At 39.0% G+C, this 19,450-nt stretch overlaps 2 protein-coding genes across 8 annotated transcripts in view; one reads left to right on the top strand and one right to left on the bottom strand.

Moving 5' to 3' along the window:
* Positions 1-19,450, bottom strand: part of LOC129731847 (probable G-protein coupled receptor 158) — a 138,923-nt gene that overhangs the window by 71,905 nt on the left and 47,568 nt on the right. The gene's annotated exons all lie outside the window — the stretch shown is intronic.
* On the top strand, positions 12,050-13,507 carry LOC129728273 (uncharacterized). The gene has a single exon (XM_055686701.1). The coding sequence runs from the start codon at positions 12,050-12,052 to the stop codon at positions 13,505-13,507; it is 1,458 nt and encodes a 485-aa protein (XP_055542676.1).

Genomic DNA, 19,450 nt, shown 5'->3' on the forward strand with positions numbered 1-19,450 from the left:
TTTACCATATACCTACAATAGATTATGCTACTTTATACGTGGGGTAGCTTTCGCAGCTCAGCCAGGTGCGGCAGTGCCCTCTCAACATCGTTTGAAGAGCTCATAAATTACAGCTCTTCAACATTCGGAATTGATTTCAAGTGACATTGCACAATAGTCGTGTTCATAAAATAACCATTTGCATTCGTAAGTGTAACCCATTCCACAGCTGCTGTGGGTTCTGGGTTGAGACACGGTAAAAAAACATTCAGTAGCGTTTCCCTGTCAAATGACTGGAAAATATGCCTAAAAATTTAATTATCCATATTCGATTCAAATGGATCTTTGCACACGCATTTGACTTAGCATTTTTCGCGGGTGAATAAATTTTACATACTCAAGAGTAAGCAGGTTTTATTCAATGGATTGTAGCTAGCTAGAAACCTTTAGTTGCACAAAATAAAAACAGTCTGAAAACAAATTGTAGGTAATCAATATTGCTTCACACAAAAAAATATATACACCGTAAAAAAAATTCTTTGATTTTAATCAGATATAGGTATTTAAAATAAACATTAAATTGTAGTTTACGAAAACAAAGAATTGGGTTTTTTTTTTAAGAAACCTGAAGTTGTAAAAAAAGGTATAAAAGTTAATTTTTTTTAAGGTTAAGTTAAGAAGGTTAAGAACAAATCAATACCAACAGTCTTCAACATATTTGTTTTCCAATGATTTTTAAAGATTTGTACAAGCATTTTCGGATTGCCATTGACTATTGCCACAAAATGATTCTGGTTTTTTTGTTGTTCTCTGCACACACAAGCAAACAAGGCATAACAGTCATTAACACACGCGATCGACATAATAATATTTTAGCAGTGCTCAAATGCCTGAAAGCAGATGCTATGCGACATATTCGGACAAAACTACTAACATGTCCACCATGTTCAGCAATGCTGTGAATTCCGCCGGTTGGTTCGTCTGCTGTGGAACGCTGCGATCGAACGACTCGCCTGCTCAGGCTAGCTGCGCCAAATTTAGCTGATACTCTGTTTTCAGCACGAGTTAACTGTCCTCTCGCTGCTGCAGTAATTGGTTATACAATGAAGACTAAATTTCGACTATTTAGATAATCCATGTTATTTACCAATTTTTAAATCGTGTATCTCAGTCAATTGGGCGTTTTTGTTACTAAAACTTAACCGTAAAAGAATGTCTGATCGGTTGATGCCAAAACCTCGATTATATATAAGCGCTCAAACCCTGATAACTTTTTCCATGGTTTTATTCAAATTCTGGCACCTAACTGCCCGATAGGCGTTATCTAACGTCAAAAAAGTTGAGTTTTACTCGAGTTTCGTTGAAAATTTACATCATTTCCAAGCTCTTGGTAAAAAGTTTAGGATGTAGACAAATTTTCTATTTAAAAATTGAGCCTAAAAGATTTCAAATTAAAATTCCTAGGATGTAATATGATTTGAATTGTAATTTCAAAACATAAAGTTTCTGGTGATTAACTTTCTCAATGCATCCGTTATAGGATGTTTCAAAATTAGGTTTAGAGAGTTTAAGTTTTTTTTGAAAGTAGGTACCTTTTTGTGAGTTGTTTGTCAATCTTTCTCGAAAAACATTGAATAACTGAACTGCCGTGGGACGCATAAGCGTCACATGTTACATTTAACATTTTTTGAGGTTTTAACGCCTAACGTCATAATTTGATAGGTTTTTTCAAATTTTTTGGTCAAAACATGACGGTTATTCTAAAAAACTTGAAAAAAATTCAAAGTCAATTTGTCACATTGAAACGATTAGACGCATATCTGTAACACCGAAAAGAATGTACGCATATCTGTCACACTGAAAAATGGAGACATAACAAACACACAACGTGGCGCATGTCATTGCATTTATTTAAGCTATGACGCAAGTACTGGCACTCGTGACAAGTTTTACACGGAACCAAAAATTAATTTTACATTAAATGGATTAATCGGTTGATTGTTGCTTCGTTGGAATATCAACGAAAAAAAAAATTTCCTCTTCTGTTACAATCGGTAGAACTACTTTGAGAAGAGACGTTTTCCTTTCTTCTTCAATTCCTCGAGGAGCATTTTGCCAGTGTACATTAGACTTAATCTCAAATGTTTCGTTTTTAACTAACTGGAGTTGTTTTTTGGAAAACAACTTGCAATATTTTATTTCTTCGCTATTAATGTTGTCTGTAAATCCAAGCTCATAACGACCTTTTTCGAACACAATTTTCCGCATTGTGTCCACGTACGGGCGGGGCTTGCACTGATTTATCGTGTATTGCGACACGGTGAGATTCGCTTGGAAAAAGTCAGCAGGTTGCATATCAATCACGTTAACATTGGTCTTAGCATTTCCAACCGCAGCCTTGAAATTTTCAAAAGTGAAGACACGTTCATGGCGCATTTTGGATTCAACTGCTGTATGGAAAGAGTTAGCGGCCATGAACGTATGTCCTGACTTAAAGTATTTGAATAGTATACGCTCGATCTGAATTTCGTTACTGTTTATCAATAGGATAACATGTTGGAATAAATTCCAGTTCTTATTTTGCGAACTACAATTATCCATCCAGAAAATAATTGTATTCAGGTTAGCGTACTTCTCAATAACTTTAAAAAAGCAACTAAGGATTTCATTGGCTGTGCGACCATTTACCGACTCAGGCCATATTAGTGCAGATACTGGAAATGCTCGAGAGTAGGCGCCTACAGGTGCGAAACTTTCATTAAAAACCAGTAGCCTTTGCGAGAAGATAACGCTTTTGAAGCCATCTAGTCGTGGAAGCTGTATGACCTGAAAAATTCGAATCATTGAAATAATTAAGTAGGTATGTTAGGCACTGCAAAACTTATTTTTTGCAAATCGACAGAGAAAACTGCTATGCCTGGTAGCACTTTGTCCCCATCATGTCGATAAGCCAGCCGTGATTCCTTTGCACGTTGAAGGTGTAGCGCATGCTCACAGCAGTCGGTGCAGCTACAATTTTCAATTTTGAAGTGTTCATTGGATGAGCGGGGGCCTAGTGTGGTTGGTAACGTCTCCGCCAACCACGCTCGACGCCTGGGTTCGAATCCCACCGCCGACATAGGTGTCGATGGTTGTGAGGTGGCGTGATCCACTCACAACCAACCCAACTGGTCTAGATTCAATCCTAGCCGACAACGGGAGATTTTCTGAGGCGAAAAATCTCTGGGATCACGCCTTCCATCGCATGGGGAAGTAAAGCCGTTGGCGCCGGTCCGTTAATAAACGGGTCGTGAGTTAGGGTCCTGGGTGTGGAGTCGCCTCCCTGGGCGTCGGTGATTGGCCACAACAGTGGCGGAACTAGACCGACGGAAAATAAGCGAGAACAAAAAAAAAAGTGTTCATTGGCCTTTTTACGTTGCTCTGCAGCAACGCACGACTCACACTCTTCGTGTCCCAGCTTAACAAACGAGATGTTGTTCTGCCTTACCACCTTGCAGTACAACGAATAGCTTACCTTATGCCTTTGCTTGGCCTCATAGTCCTCGTAAAAGGACTTTATGCTTAAATCCGAAGGTAAATAAAGACGATTTGGAGCATGAGCTCGTCGATAGTGGGAAATGCTTGGGCCATATTCAAATAAATGCTTCTTTATGGTTTCGCGTGCTTTCTCATCTCGTTTGTATTTCCCACGTCGGTAGACTGGAGGTTCGTTCTGAGCTACTCGGAAGCACCTATAAATCACATTACTAATTTCGATATAAATATATGTGTAATAACTTAGGCAATGCTTTTAAAAACTTACCCACAAGTTTCGCGAAAACCAATTGTATTTAAAAAAAAATTCCTGCAAACAGAAAGAGGGTCGCCACTTGAGCTCGGAAGCGTGCACGTAAGCGCCAGCTGTTTCACCAAATCCTTGAACACTTCTCGGGTACGACGCCGTTTGACAGGTGTTGGATGAACAAACTGCCGGATCAAACATTTCTGACTAATATGGTTCAGTTGCCAATACGACTTATTAAATTCTAGTCTATCATCTCGCGTAAATTTATCGTTGCATTTTTTACGACACCTGCAATTATCCAAAATAGCCGTGTGCGACATGCACCTTTTTCTATACGCGTTTTCACGCTTCATTTCTTTTTTGTTTTTCTTTCCAAATTTTCGCTGTGGCCGAATCTTGTAAAAACTGCTTGAGCTGTCCGTACTACTAGTCCCGGGCTCTAAATCGACACCGCAGCCACTAAGAAGCGATTGATCGGCCTCTGGGACCGGTACTCGTACAAAATCATTCACCGGCTGCGCAGACGCAAATCGCTCACCTGTGGCATTTGTAGAGTCGAACCCGCGGAACTCCTCATCCGATTCACTATCACTGGACAATCCGTATTGCTTTAAATAATCCATTATAGGTACCAAAGCCGAAAAACCACTCAGAAGATATATAAATTTCCCACGCGAAATGTCAAACTAAGCAACAACAACAAGCTCTCAGTTCACAGTGTGACGAATATGCGTTCATTTTTCGCCTGGTCATAGATATTCGCGGCATAAGTGTCACATTCGGTTTTTTATTGAAAAAATTAGCAAAAAACAGTTATTGTTGGTGATGTGTGAGTAAGGCCCATACGATATGAGTATACTTTGATAGTTTATTGCGGAAAAGTCAATCGAAAGAGCGAAATTGCGCGTCAATAGCAGAAACATTTTTTTAAACTTCAAATGCGTTTTTCTCATTTTGCTTTTTTGTAACATGTGACGCTTATGCGTACCACGGCAGTGAAGTGTATAGTCAATATACCACAACTCATTCTTCCACAGCAAACGCACTCTCAGTTACGAAATTAAAATATTTTTTCACTTTTCATTCCAGCGATTATAACGTCTGAAGGGAAGTTTTGTGTGGAAGAACCTGAGAATAAACCCATACTTAAAAGTCATTTTGCCAACGAGCGGCTTGGATCTACTAAAATTTGAACCTATCACATCCTGCTTGTCAAAGCGGACACTTTTTTTTTGTTTGTTTGTTTGTTTGTTTTATTTTTTCAAAGCGGACTCTGTAACTTTGCGGCTACAAAGCTCTACGTTCAGGTTAAGTTGTTTGTCTATGATCGTAATAATTTCTACATCTTCTATATATTCGTGCATTCTATTATCGCATATATTTCCGCCTGGAATACTGTTGGCCAGTGTCCCATGGGAAAAAAAATTATTAATTCCTGGTCCTGTGAATCCCGCACCCGCAGAACCATTCATTTTAGAACCGTCTGTGTAGAAGCAAAGTGAACCATCCCGAATTGTGGGACCACCTTGTTGCCAACTTTCTCGTTCTATCTCTACTGTTCTGTAAGGAATTTCGAAATTTGGTTTTTTCTCCAGCCAATCTTCCTTGCTTTTTATTAGATTATTTATTTGGAAATCTTTCAGTATTCTCAGGTGTCCTGTTAGATCTCCTTCTTTTAGGTTGCACTGTCGATTTAGTCTTAGAGCACTTTTTTCCGCTTCTAGTTGAACCACCTGATGAAGTGGAAGAAGGTGAAGTATTGCATCTAAGGCTTTTGATGGAGTGCTTCTCATAGCTCCACAAATCGATGCACAGGCCAATCTTTGGATTTTACCTAGCTTGGCTTGAGTGGATGTTTCAGTGGTTTTGGGCCACCAAACTAACGAGGCGTAGGTTATTCTGGGTATGATTATTGTTTTATATATCCAGTGTATCATGCTGGGTTTGAGACCCCAGCTTTTTCCAATGGCTCTGCTGCATACCCATAGGGCGTTCGTGGCCTTGGTGATTGTTTGTTCTATTTGAGTGTTCCAGTTTAGTTTCTGGTCGAGTATGATTCCCAAATATTTGACTTCAGTGGAAAGCATTATATCGGTGCCTTCCAATCGCAATTTAGAAATAATGTATTTCCTTTTTGAGTGAAAGGAACAACAGTTGTTTTGGATGGATTTACACTCGACCCCTCTCGTCTACACCATTGTGCTGTGAGATTAAGTGCAGTTTGCATTCTAAAATCTAAAATCACTACGTCGTCTGCAAAACCTATCACTTCCAAGCCGTTTTCCAATAGGGCGTCGTACACAAATTACGTAACGCATGTAGGGGGGGAGGGGGGTTGAGTCTGCGTAACTTATTGTTACGTAGGGGGGTGGGGGGGGGGTTAGTAGAGACAGTTACGTAACTGTGATGTTTGTTCGAAATTGAAAACTTCGGAGGGGGGTCAGGCTGATCAGCGTTACGTAATTTTAGGGGGGGAGTCATGTCGAACGTTACCTATCGTTACATAAGGGGGGGAGGGGGTCTAAAATCTAGATTTTTAGCGTTACGTAATTTGTGTACGACGCCTAGGCTCAGAAGAAGATCGTCTACGATTAATGACCATAACAGGGGAGATAATATCCCTCCTTGAGGGCATCCTTTCGTAGTTTTTCTTGTAAGGGACGTCCCACCGAGTTTAGCTGTTATTTCGCGAGTTATTAGCATGGCATGAATCCACTTCATTGTGTTCCTGTCTATGCCATGCCTTTCCATGGCCATTTTCATTGAGTTGTGAGACGCATTATCAAATGCTCCTTCAATATCAAGCAAGGCTGCCAGGGAAATTTCCTTGGCATGGATGGATTTTTCGATTTTTCCCACTAACATATGTAGCGCGTCAGTGATTTATACGTTGTTTTTGTAAGCAAATTGAAATTTGCTTAATGGATTGGATTTCATATATACTGTTTTAATATGGTAGTCGATTAATTTTTCCATAGTATTCAATAAAAAGGAAGTTAAACTAATTGGCCTAAACGCTTTCGGAAGTGTCCTATCTCGTTTTCCGGCTTTTGGTATGAAAATAACTCTAGTTTGTCTCCAACTAGATGGAATGTAATTTAATATTAGGCTCACCTTACACATCTTCGTAATAATTGGAGCATAACTGGCTGTATTCCATCCATTCCCGGAGACTTGTATGGTTGGAAAGAGTCTATTGCCCATTCAACCTTCGATTTACTGAATATAGAACAGGCAAGTTCCTGGGATTCAGTCCAAGTCGCATGTGAGCTTAGCTGCTCTCCAGTTTTATCCTGCACTTCATCAGTATCCGAATATGATCCTGGGAAGCAGACTTGGTATTCTCCTTCGGGCGACCGAAGAGCAAGGTGTATTTTACATTTGCACTACGCGGGAATCAAAGGACTCCGCGCGCGCGATTAATCTACACTACACCTGACAAGCAACTGCCCACTCCTATGCATTTTGCACGGAAAAATCGTTTACACTTCAGCGAAAGAGAAAGCCGAAGTTTTACACCTAAAAACGAAGTATTGCTCCACAAAGCCGAACGATGGCACGCGGCGTTCGTCATATTATTGCCATGTCTAGTGTGATTGATTTTCAAAGCCAAGGTAATTTTTCCCACCATTCAAATGAATATTTCAAGCATTTTAACTGTCTGACGAGACGAGCCGGCAGTAGCAAAATGACTCCGGAGATTTCCTGACCAAAGCGCATCAGACATAACTTGTTGACCGCAAATGCAACTGATATATGACAATAAATGTTTATATGATTAATAGGTACTGTACTTTAATTAGCCACTCTAGTTTTGCAGCTTTTTACAGCCTTTTGCAAACGATCGCAGCTTTTCTTTGCCAGTTCTTCACATCTTTTATTTTGTTCAAGATGTCCTAATCTTGGATCCCGAGGTCAGTGTAACAACTTGGTGGTATGAATAATAAAATAGTGAGAGTCACGTAGGAGTAAGCACGTATGGTTCACGTTGTTAGATGCTCATCCACTGGAACAATATTGAATATTCCCAATTGCAACTTATTTCAAACATTTTTTTTTTAGTTTCCTCTACTAATTCCTTCAGACACCAGATAAAGATTATTTCTAGGATGTCTTATAAAGGTTAAACAAATTAAAACTAAATCTAAAACTAAACCTAACATATTCTTTTTCAATAAGCGCGCGGTTCGAGTTGTCGTTTGATGCTTCTTAAGTACCGTCAGGCAGGATCAGATTGTGAGATTGTGTCTTTGAACACGTGACTTGTCAGCCATCTCTTCCTGCCCAGAAGACTAGTATTTCTTGGTTAAATATTGAAGGAAACTTATTCCCCTGCCTTGTTCACTTGATCCACAAACTGGATACCACAAACTGGAACATAGGTATCCAAAAGTAACGATTTGGCGCCTCGGAGTTCAGCACCACCAAAACGTACTCATTGTCATGATAGTTCAATCCACAAACGCAATGATTACTATCCGTGAGCCTAATTCGCAGTAGATTTGCGTCTAACCAGTAGTAGAAGGACGAGGTCTGCCAATTTAAAGGCGTACTCTGACGAGAAAATTGCAAAAACTTATTATAGGCAATTGTAAAAGCGCGTAGATTCCGAAATCCGCGTAAAAAACTTTATTTGCTAGAGGTTAAAGGCTAAAGGTAAAAAAAATCATTAGCAGTGTCCGTTCCTGCGAATCGAGCTGAATGTCAAGGAAAAATATAAAAACATTAGGCAAAATCAGTGAATATTCAGTAAATGGATAAGGTAACCTTATCAGACACTCTAAATAAACAATTTGAACATGAAAAATCAATAAAAATATGCCGCGTAAAAAACGACTGTTCTGGAAAATCCGTGTAAAAAACCGCGTAAATTCCAAAATCCGCGTAAAAAAGACCTTAGTGTATCTGCTCGTTATTAGGCATATGTATGTACAAAGAGTTCGAGACATGGTGCTGGTCTAACAAATCAGTGGTCGCATGTTCGAATTCCGGCTCGAGAGAGACTGTTATAGTTATCCTGAAGCACTATCCAGCTCCATTCATGTTCATGGTCATACAAGCCGGTCTGCGTCCTACCATAAATATCACTATTTGTTGCGCCCACCTAAGCTAAAGTGCCTTCTTATTACCCGGAATGGAACAGTGAAAAGGGATCCACACTAAGGTAATCTGAGAATATTTTTCGGATAAAACATTCTGATGTTCCTGTACGGAGAGTGCTTTGCAACTTTCATCGACGAAGAGCCAGAATAGAACTGAGACTGTTCGTGAAGATGAAATAATGGTCCGTGGGCATTTTTTGCAGCGTAAAATCTCTGTGATACTTTTGTTTTCTAGTTATTATGGCACAAAAATCAAGTACTATAAAATAGACAATGCGTAGGTTATTAGTTTTCTCGTTTGGTTTCATTCATCTACACGGTGCACCCGCAGTGTACTCTAGAAATAACACATGCGCACCTCTGAACTAATGCGTGTTCACGGCGTGCGAAAAAAATTCTCTTCGCGTGAATCGAGTAGTCTGATCCTCGTGCGAGTCGACGGGTACACCTGGTGCAGAGAAATGCCAAATCTGCTGGGAAGTGATTTTTCATCATAATTTCCAGTGTTTCCTGAGAATCTGTGGTGTAAGTACCGTCAGTTTTTCTCAATCTGCCTAAACCGTTGGAACGTTCTTCAGACAGGGCTTTTTGCAACCTGGCTGCAGTGGATGTGTTTTCAATACGTTCACACATTAATTTCCAACTGTTCTTTTTGGATTTTCTTATTTCCACGTTGTATTTTGTTAGTGATGCTTTATACAGTTCCCAATTACCTGTTAGTTTCGCTTTATTGAATAGTTTCCTAGAGGACTTTCTGAGTCCTTCTAGGGTCTTATTCCACCAAGGTAAGTCTTTTTTTGACACTCGCGTCTTGGTAGGACAACTTTCGTAGTATGCACTAATTATCTTACTTGTGATTAAATTAGAGCAGGTTTCCAGCTCATCTTCGGTTTTAATTTCTCTTTCAAAGATATGTTTGTCGATCAACAGTTAACTGTTGTAGAGATCCCAGTTGGTTTTCCTGGGGTCTCTATAGATTTCTTGCAAGATTTCTCCTGCACAGTAATCGAAAAGAATTTGCCTGTGATCTGATAGTGAGATTTCATCAGACACATGCCAATTCTTTATATTGTCTGAAAGTTTGTTACTGGACAAAGTTATATTCAGGACTTCCTCACGTATAGCATTTATAAAGGTGGGGTTATTACCTTGGTTGCATATATCTATGTTATTTGTTAGCATATATTCTAAAAGGCACTCACCCCTTTTGTTTATATTTGGTCGGCGTGCGACCAGACCGAGCCAAGCGCCAAACACATTGTTTTGAGTAATTAGCATCTGAACTTTGACTACCCATAAATTAATCGTGTTTGAACTTATCATTAATTCAATGCTAACACGTAATGAACAGGGCTTAATGAATGCCCTGTTATCATAAATACACGAAAAATAGCAATAATTGATAAAATATTTGGTTTTTATTTTTGACACCTATGCACTCAGTTCACTCTGGTCGAACAAACATTTTAAAAAATGGTCTTCAGTTCGGTCTGGTCAAACGTATTTACTACAACATATCAACTTGACTATTAAACAAGCTAATTTTTCTCACTTGTCAAACTTAATGCATAGATATCAACGCTGCTTTAACTCTCAGTCCAATCTGTATCAAAAATTATACAGCTGATTTGAGCTTTATTTCTGTTGCTCTATTTCCTGGTACCAAAGCGCACCAAGTGGTGAAGATAGTATCAATATGAAATGCTCTGGTATTTTGAAGCGGGTATTGTCTAATTTTATTGATTTAACGTATATTAACCCAGTCCTGACGATTGTTACGAGAAAAAAAAAATAATAATAAAATGCACTTGGTTCGGTCTGGCTCAACAAGATCTTGAAAAAAAGTGATGTGCCCATTGAAACGAAATTCGGCTCTACGGAAACCACACGCCTATGAACTGTTCAAATGATTTCATTCTTTAATGGAACATAGATTATCAGTTTGCGCATCCACTGGTGCTAATAATTTAATTTTAAAGAAAATGGCGCTTGGCTCGGTCTGGTCGCACGCCGACCATTTGTACTACCCCAAACTGTGTGATGAGAGTTCGCATCACATCCTATTACGAACTGTTTATTTTTCTGTTTGCAGTAGTTGATAAGTTCCTTCACTTCCGTTGGATGCGCTTCTTCTTGTTCCACAGGAAAGTACGCCGAGGCGATGATGAGCTCCGCTCTTCCTCTAGCCGCAGGAACTTCTATTTGTATGGTTGCTAAGTCTCTGCTGATAAATTCGTTATTACTGGGGACATGCGATGCTTAGCGACTTTGACACAGTTGGCGCCCGATCCCACGCAATACTCAATCTTGTCACTCATATTTAAGTACTTTTGAATATAACTCACAGTTAAAAAGTATAGAAAAACTCAAACAAAGAATGTACACAACGAGATCAGCTGATCGACTAAACAAAGGGAAATTGTGAGTAAACACGTTCTGTAGAGACGCTACAACGGTCGAAATTTGATGCAGAGACCTCTATACTTCAAATTAGAAACACGATAACGATCGTGAGTAACTTCTGCTAGTTTACAAAGCCTCGAAATAAAAAAGAAAAACGAGCATCGCCAAATTAAACGAAAAATGTGATTTTGGAGTATAAAAGTTGTTCGGTAAAAATTGATTTGAACGAACTTTGAGTTTAGATCTGTACTTGGGCGATGTAGATTTTGATTCTTGGATAGTTTTAGCATGATTTAGGCCAATAGAAATAAATGGCGAAAAAAAAAATTTTTTATTAGATCTAACCCCTTAAGCAGTTGGCTGCGATATCTGTGTATAAGAAACAGAAGGTCGAGTTCCGAACCGGAATGTAGCACCAAGGCTTGCTTGCTTGTAAGTGACATGAAAACTATCTGAATGCTCTTGCATTGATTACGATAGCTGTAGAGCCGAACAAGTAAAAAAAAATGAATTGGAAGCAAAGGTTAACAGCGTCACTTTTGCCTAACGATTATCAATATAAATAACTTTGAACGCCTACGGAGACAAACGGCATCCTTACAATACGTCACGCATGTAGAAGGCTTATGTATTAAAAAAATAATCTGGAAAATTGTTTAGTTTATTTTTTATTCCAAACTTTTTTATTTAGTACTTTCCTGCTGCCACCGTCAAACTGGTGTTACATTGAGGTGCTGCGAGGCGGGGGTTAATAAAGATCAAAACTTACGTGACGTTTTCAATGGATGACACCACATTGCCCTCAACTTTCGTGTCTCCATCGCCGTTCCAACTGCAGGTTGAAAAACCTGAAAAAAGCTATGTCATTTACGCATGCTCCGTTTCATTGTTTTCTGCGCTCCGTTCATTGTTTTCTGCGCTGCTAGCAGAGGCTGCTGATGATTCACTCGAGCAAGTGTGGGTAACTATTAACAACAGTGAATGTAAAATCGTAATCGGAGTTTCCTATATTCCACCCAATTTGCGAAATGAAACTGAGATTATTGATCGTCATATTTCGTCAGTAGAAAAAGCCGTTAATTCCACTGGTATCAATGACGATCTTTTTCTTTTCGGAGACTTTAATCGCGCTGGTCTATCCTGGTCGGTGCAGCCACAGTCCAATTATCTTATTGTCGACGCCCTGCACTCATCTGTGAACGCTGGTAGTACACATTTGTTAGACGGCATGGCTTTTAACAACATGTTTCAGATCAATCCTGTTCGGAATCAGAATGGCCGGTTCCTAGATTTAATTTTTGCAAATTTGCACGCTTTGCCATCATGCTCCGTCACCACTGCACCCGATCCTCTGTGTAACATTGATGTTCATCATCCACCATTGATGGTTACCTTCAACAGACCTGTAAAGGCTCAGTTTGTAGATGAGTTCGATCCTCCCAGTTTCGACTTTCGGCGGGGAAACTATGAGGCGATAAGTTTGGCACTGAGAGGTATCGATTGGAGCTTTATCAACCAGTGTAGAAATTTGGATGAGGCTGTGTCACGATTTACTGCATTGATTCAGGAACTTATACATTCATATATTCCCAAAGTTCGTCCTCGCTATAAGCCTACCTGGGGAAACAGGCATCTTGCTAGGCTCAATCGTGCTCGCAAATCAACTCTGCGTGCCTATCAAAGAAACAGAAACCCCGTCAATAGGATCCGTCTCACCTCTGCCAGTCGATCATATAAAGCCCTAAACAGAAAACTATATTCGTCTTTCGTGCGCAGAACAGAACACAACCTACGTTCGAACCCGAAAAGCTTTTGGAGGTTTCTTAATTCGAAACGTAAGGAGGATGGACTACCATCTAGCATGTTTTTGTCAAATAGTGTAGCGTCCACGAATGACAGTAAATGCGTTCTGTTTGCCAAGTATTTTGCTGGTGTTTTCAATAGCGAGTGTGCATCCTCGGATGAAATTGCTGAAGCCATGTTTCCTGTTCCTAGTGACACATTTTGCGCCGATATCTTTACAATCTCAAACGAAGAAGTTGCTGAAGCCATTTGCAACCTGAAACAATCATTCTCTCCTGGACCCGATGGTATTCCTGCCGTTATCCTGAAGAAATGCGCTGCAGTTTTAAAGTCACCGCTAGCCGCTATTTTCAACCTTTCCCTTCAATGTCATCTATTTCCTCGCAGCTGGAAAGAATCTTTGATGTTTCCGGTTTTCAAAAAAGGTGATAAATGAAATGTGGAACACTATCGTGGGATCTCTTGTTTGTGTGCTTGTTCAAAAATTTTTGAAACGATTGTCCACAATCATCTCATGTTCAGCATAAAAAGCTATATTTCTACCGCTCAGCATGGGTTTTACCCTGGTCGATCCGTTTCTACTAACTTGCTGGAATTCACTTCACTCTGCTTGCGTGGTATGGATCGTGGTCTTCAGGTTGATGCTGTTTACACGGACCTGAAAGCTGCTTTTGATCGTGTTGATCATGGATTACTTTGTGCAAAATGCGACAAGCTTGGAGCTTCAACTGGACTGGTAAAATGGCTCAGTTCTTATCTACGCAACCGACAGATCGCGGTAAAGTTGGGAACGTCGCAATCCGCTTGGTTCAGCAACAATTCTGGTGTTCCTCAAGGCAGCATTCTTGGGCCGCTGCTTTTCTCTTTATACATTAATGATGTAACTAAAGTTCTACCACCTGGCACACGACTATTGTACGCTGATGATACTAAAATATTTCAAATTGTTGAGAATTATGATGACTGCTGTAGACTTCAAACGTTACTCGATGCTTTCAACGACTGGTGCCTACGCAACTATATGATGCTGAGCATTCCCAAATGTACCGTGATCAGCTTCCAGCGCAAAAAACAGCCGTTGCTTTTTGGCTATCGTATCGCTGGCACTTATTTACATCGTAGCGACGTTGTCACTGATTTGGGTGTTTTGTTGGACACCAGTATGTCATTTAGGCAGCATTATTCTGCGATCATCAATAAAGCCAATCGTCAACTTGGTTTAATATTTAGGATTGGAAAGGAGTTTCACGATCCTGGTACTATGCGCACACTCTACTGCTCTCTGGTACGCTCAGTTTTAGAAACTGCCTGCGTTGTTTGGGACCCGTACTACGATTTTTGGATACAGCGAATCGAGCGCATTCAAAAGCTCTTTATCCGAAGGATTTGTCGCAGATTGCCATGGAGGAACCCTGATAATTTGCCGCCATACGAAAACCTTTGCCTGCTGGTGGGGATAAAACCCCTTGAAGAACGTCGTAAGGACATACTGGCCAGAACTGTGCACAAAATCCTCACTGGTTGCTATGACTGCCCCGCTATCTTGACAATGCTTCAGCTGCAATGCCCTCTTCGTCCACAACGTCATCAGCGATTACTGCAGACCAACGCACACCGCACGAATTATGGCCAGCATGAACCTGTTCGTCGGATGGCTTTGGTTTATAATCGTCAAAATGTTAATTTTAATTTCTAGTATAGTTAATTAATGTGCATTGTTTGTTTTGACTTTATCTATGTTATCTGTATCAAATTTTTGTAATATCTCTGTATATGTTTTTGTTTTTTAAAAAAGATGCTGGGTTTTTATGCCGCCTTAATAGTTGCCTACCAGTGACTTTCAAGGTGGCTTTTCCCAGCCATACACTCACTTTTTCATTAAGACTGCTAGTCGGATGGATTTATTTCAATAAATAAATAAATAAATAAATGCTCCCTTATTAACTTATTTACTGCAGAAAATATTAAGTTATATTTTTATGCCTCGAAAATGTGGTAAATTGGTTCCAGCACTAAGGACACTGTCAATATATCAAGTCGAAGAAATTTTTCAAATAGCGATTTATTCACGCGAACGTGAAAACACCAATATTCTAAGTGAAATAAAAGTAGATGAGCGAATTAAACTGAAGCGGCCGATAGTACATGCAATCTGAGGCTGGTAACTACCCTATCCAGCTTTTCCGAGCGTTGCAGCAACGGAGTGAAAAACTTAAAATGTTGCAACGAAGGATAGTAACATCAAAAACAGATTTACTCATTTTGATCCGCACGCCAGACGAAATTACAAAAACAAAACGCCCATTGTTTGTTAAAGTTGCTATGCCACGTTATAAAGTTGTTATATTTTCTATTCCTGGATGGAAATCTAGATATCAAAATTCGACGAAAAGGTGTAGGCAGCTACTGGCAGAGCTATAAACCGTAACAAGATACCATTCTGAGACAAAATATTACCAAAAAAAAGTTTGCTTAGTAAGTACAAAATAATGGGCAGTTTTGACGAATATTTAAGCCTACTGAGAGTTGCTCATGGAACTGTCCAATTGGCTCAATGAAAACTTTTTCGCATTCGTCAATGAGCGATTAACAGCACTTCTTATTACGTGCTATGATTAGACTGTTCGAAACCATAATTCGAAACATTTTTATAATCTGATAATCATATTGAAAAATCTCAATGTCGAATAAAATAATTTAACAACGGAATAATTCTATTTAATTTGAAATTTTTAACCGTGCATATTCTATTTTCCCTTCAGACAACCGACATCCCACTCTCTTGAACTAGAGACACAACTTCAATGGTCCAGTGTGCCGTTTGGTGTCAAGCTGTTCATGCGGGAAGTCCTGCACACTTTTGCACGATTCAAGGCTACTTCCAGGCATGTTTTTCTCTTTCTCCCGTTCCACTGATGCCGCCAGTCAAGTTGAGTGTAACCCATCAGGCTCGGAGTACACGACAATGTCATAACCGTAGCATATCAAATACATTGCCTCCTTGCTTCGCAACGCCGGCTGCCAATGGCAGTCGGCATGGAAACGCTGGAAGCATTTAATGAGGTGCGAGCATCATAAAACTAAGTAAGCTACGAGATTAATTTTCTTCTTTTTGCTGGTTAACTCAGCGGGGCTAACCGCTTACTTGCTAATAACAGGGAGAAAAAAAAACAATGCCAACTGTTGATTCATTGTTATTATGGTGTGCAGCTTCGTCTACTAAAATCTTCTTTCATGACTCCGAGACGTAAACACATAATCAGTTGTTCGTTGGTTGTTAGAAAAAATTTTCAATTTTCACATTATTAACAAAAGTTTCCTCTCTGCATAAAAAAAGTTACAAAGTTCTGGAAAGGTATTGTTAAAACAGTTTGACAGTTGCAAGGAAATACGTTAATGTAGCAGCAGCTTGTTTCGAGATACTTTGGTACTTGTAGAGTGGGTGAAATCCATCAATTGCCAAAACACCACTTAAAATGGAATAACAGAAATCGTCTCGGAAAAACGCGAAAGTTAAATGAAAACTTTTTCCGGAACTTTCGCTGCCTTGATAGGTACTAATCAATAGAACTGACTGACATTGAATTATGACGGATCGTCTGTACCTGGGGGTGAAATGAATTTGCTGATTTATATTTCAGTCATTCGCAACTCACTTCCGAGCTGCGGAGTCCACCCTCTCCCGATGGAAACGATGGAAACTATTCAATCAGACAAACTTATTAATTTCGAGAAGTTTGCAATTATCGTCCTAATTAACTGCCGTAGCATTATAAATCAGCATCAGCAGTAGGAAGAATGTAGAAAGTTATTCGCAGAAAATCCAGCTGGATGGAATTAACCGGTGGTAAATATTCACCGCCATGCGGAAAATTACGGTTTTATCTTATTAGTTTGTTGGCTCAGTACGTTTCTTACTTGTTAGAATCGAATTCCTGATTACTTTTAATGAAGATTCATTCGATTTCGAAACTCGTTATCTAGCTCTTAGCGAAAATTCTCTTTAATAAGGAGACTAGAAGAAAGTTTCCATTTGCGAAGCAAATTTTAATTGATGATGATGATGGTCCCACCTCATACCCCTACATCGGTTTGAGCTTGACGATTTATCTATATGAGATATTTTTAAAAACATGCAATGTAACCAGTTGGCAAACAAAAAACGGACTGGTTATAAATTTCAGACATAGTAACCCTTCAAATGAATACCAATAATTAAAAAAAAAAAATGACGGATTTCCAATCCAAGGCTCATCCAGAACGTTTCCAACCCGGAAATTATCTGGACTTGATTAGGAATTGAACCTAATGTTTCAGAGCGTGCACTAATCAGAATTGGTTCTAGATAACGATCTAGAACTACGAGAGAGATCCAATGATACTATATTTCTCGATAACGAGCTCTACAGATCACAGGCAAACTCAAGCCTTTTCAGTTTTCGCTCCAAACCCTATTTTAAATTGTGAAAACAGATGAATTGTTAAAAAGAAAGTAAAATAACTTAGAAAATATTACAAGCCAAAAAGCAATTTGTCAACCCGATATGCTTTTTGTTTCCATTTCAGGGTTTAAAACCTGATGTACTCCTATCAAGATTGTCTATGTCAGTCTCCGCGCGCGTGACTCGAACATGTGTAGCCGACTCTTTTTTTTTTTTACTCTACTATTTAATATTATAAAACTAAATTCAAACAAAAAATCCATCATCATCAATGAACATAATTACTTAATGTACCAAATAAATTAAAAAAAAAAATATTTCAATTTTACAATCTTCTCTATAAATTTACAAAAAATCTATGCTGTCTACAAAACAGACTTTATGTGTGAAATACAAAGCCGTTTAAACTCTGCCACTGTTGCTGCACGTTTTACTTGCCTGGGCATCGAATTGAAAAAGTTTATTCCTTTGTACAACAGAGAGTTCTGTGATCTTCCGAAAAGAAAATTTGGTGCTCTGGCATCGTCCGCGTTTCTAGTGTTGTACCTGTGCAAATCTCTTCCTCTATCAATTCGGTCACACAAATATCGAGGCAACATATTATTAAAAATTTTATATAGAAACACCATTGTCAAAAAATATACTCTTTGCTTCACAGAAAGCCATCGTAATTGACTTGTACAACTGAATTCCACTACTAGTAGTCAATTCATTCTTTAACCGGCACAAGACATCGTATTTTCTGGCCATTTTTTGATGACATTATCAATGTGAGACTTAAAAGTTAATCTGTCATCAATAATTACTCCAAGATACTTTATTTCATTTACGCGATCAATCGTCTCACCATCAATTTCAATATTTACGTCTAGTCTGGAGTTGGCTGAAGAAATTATCAAGTACTTTGTCTTACTAATGTTTAACTTTAGTCGCTTAAATTTTAACCAATTCGCTAGATAATGTAAATCTTGGTTTAGAAGTGCTACAACATCAAGCGGATGCTTCGCTGCAATGAACAGAACAGTGTCATCAGCGAATAAATTAATATCACAGAACCTTAAAATTCGCTTCATGTCATTAATGAAAATAATGAATAAAATGGGCCCTAGAACACTTCCTTGCGGTACACCAAGTGTATTAGCAATGGAATCCGAATCAAAATCGTTAAAACGAGTCTTCTGAGTTCTAGCACACAAATAGCTTTCAAACCATTGGTATGCTGTCCCTACGATACCAAAGCGCTCCAATGTTTGTAACAATAAGGGCCTAGAAATTGTTTCAAAAGCGCGTTTTAGATCCAAAAACACCGCAAAAATAGTTTCTTTAACCTCGATTTTTTCTTTCCATTTTGCTAACACCAGATTCAAAGCAGACTCACAAGAGTGACCCTCTCGATAACCTGATTGCTCTGGGATTAGCAAGTTATTACTATTTAAATAATTCATCAGCTGGCCTTTTACAACAAGTTCTAATATTTTCTCTTGTGTGTGCAACATGTTAATGGGACGGAAATCTTCGGCTTTATCCGTCCCAGTAATCTTGGGGATAGGAACCACAAGAGATTCCTTCCAAACTTCAGGCACGTGCCCCGTTTGTAATGATTCATTAACAAGGACCAGCAGGTCGTGTCCAATAACATAAAAGCAATCTTGTATTACTTTTGCGTTGACATTATCGATACCAGCCGAACTTTCCAAAGAAAAACAAATATCTTTCAACTCTGCAAAAGTAATATGGTGAAAACCATCAAAGCTACAGTTATTATTGATCGGCTGTATTATCTCGTCCGGTTCATTGACCAAATCAATGCTTTGATTGATCGATTGAACACTATCAACGAAATAATTGTTGAATTTCTCTGCTATTACTCGCGCTGATTGTTCTCTCAAACCGTCAAATGTTATGGATTGCGGAAAACGATCTTTGTTTTTCATTAA

This window comes from Wyeomyia smithii, chromosome 3 (assembly GCF_029784165.1).
Source record: "Wyeomyia smithii strain HCP4-BCI-WySm-NY-G18 chromosome 3, ASM2978416v1, whole genome shotgun sequence".
Classification (NCBI taxonomy): Eukaryota; Metazoa; Arthropoda; class Insecta; order Diptera; family Culicidae; genus Wyeomyia; species Wyeomyia smithii.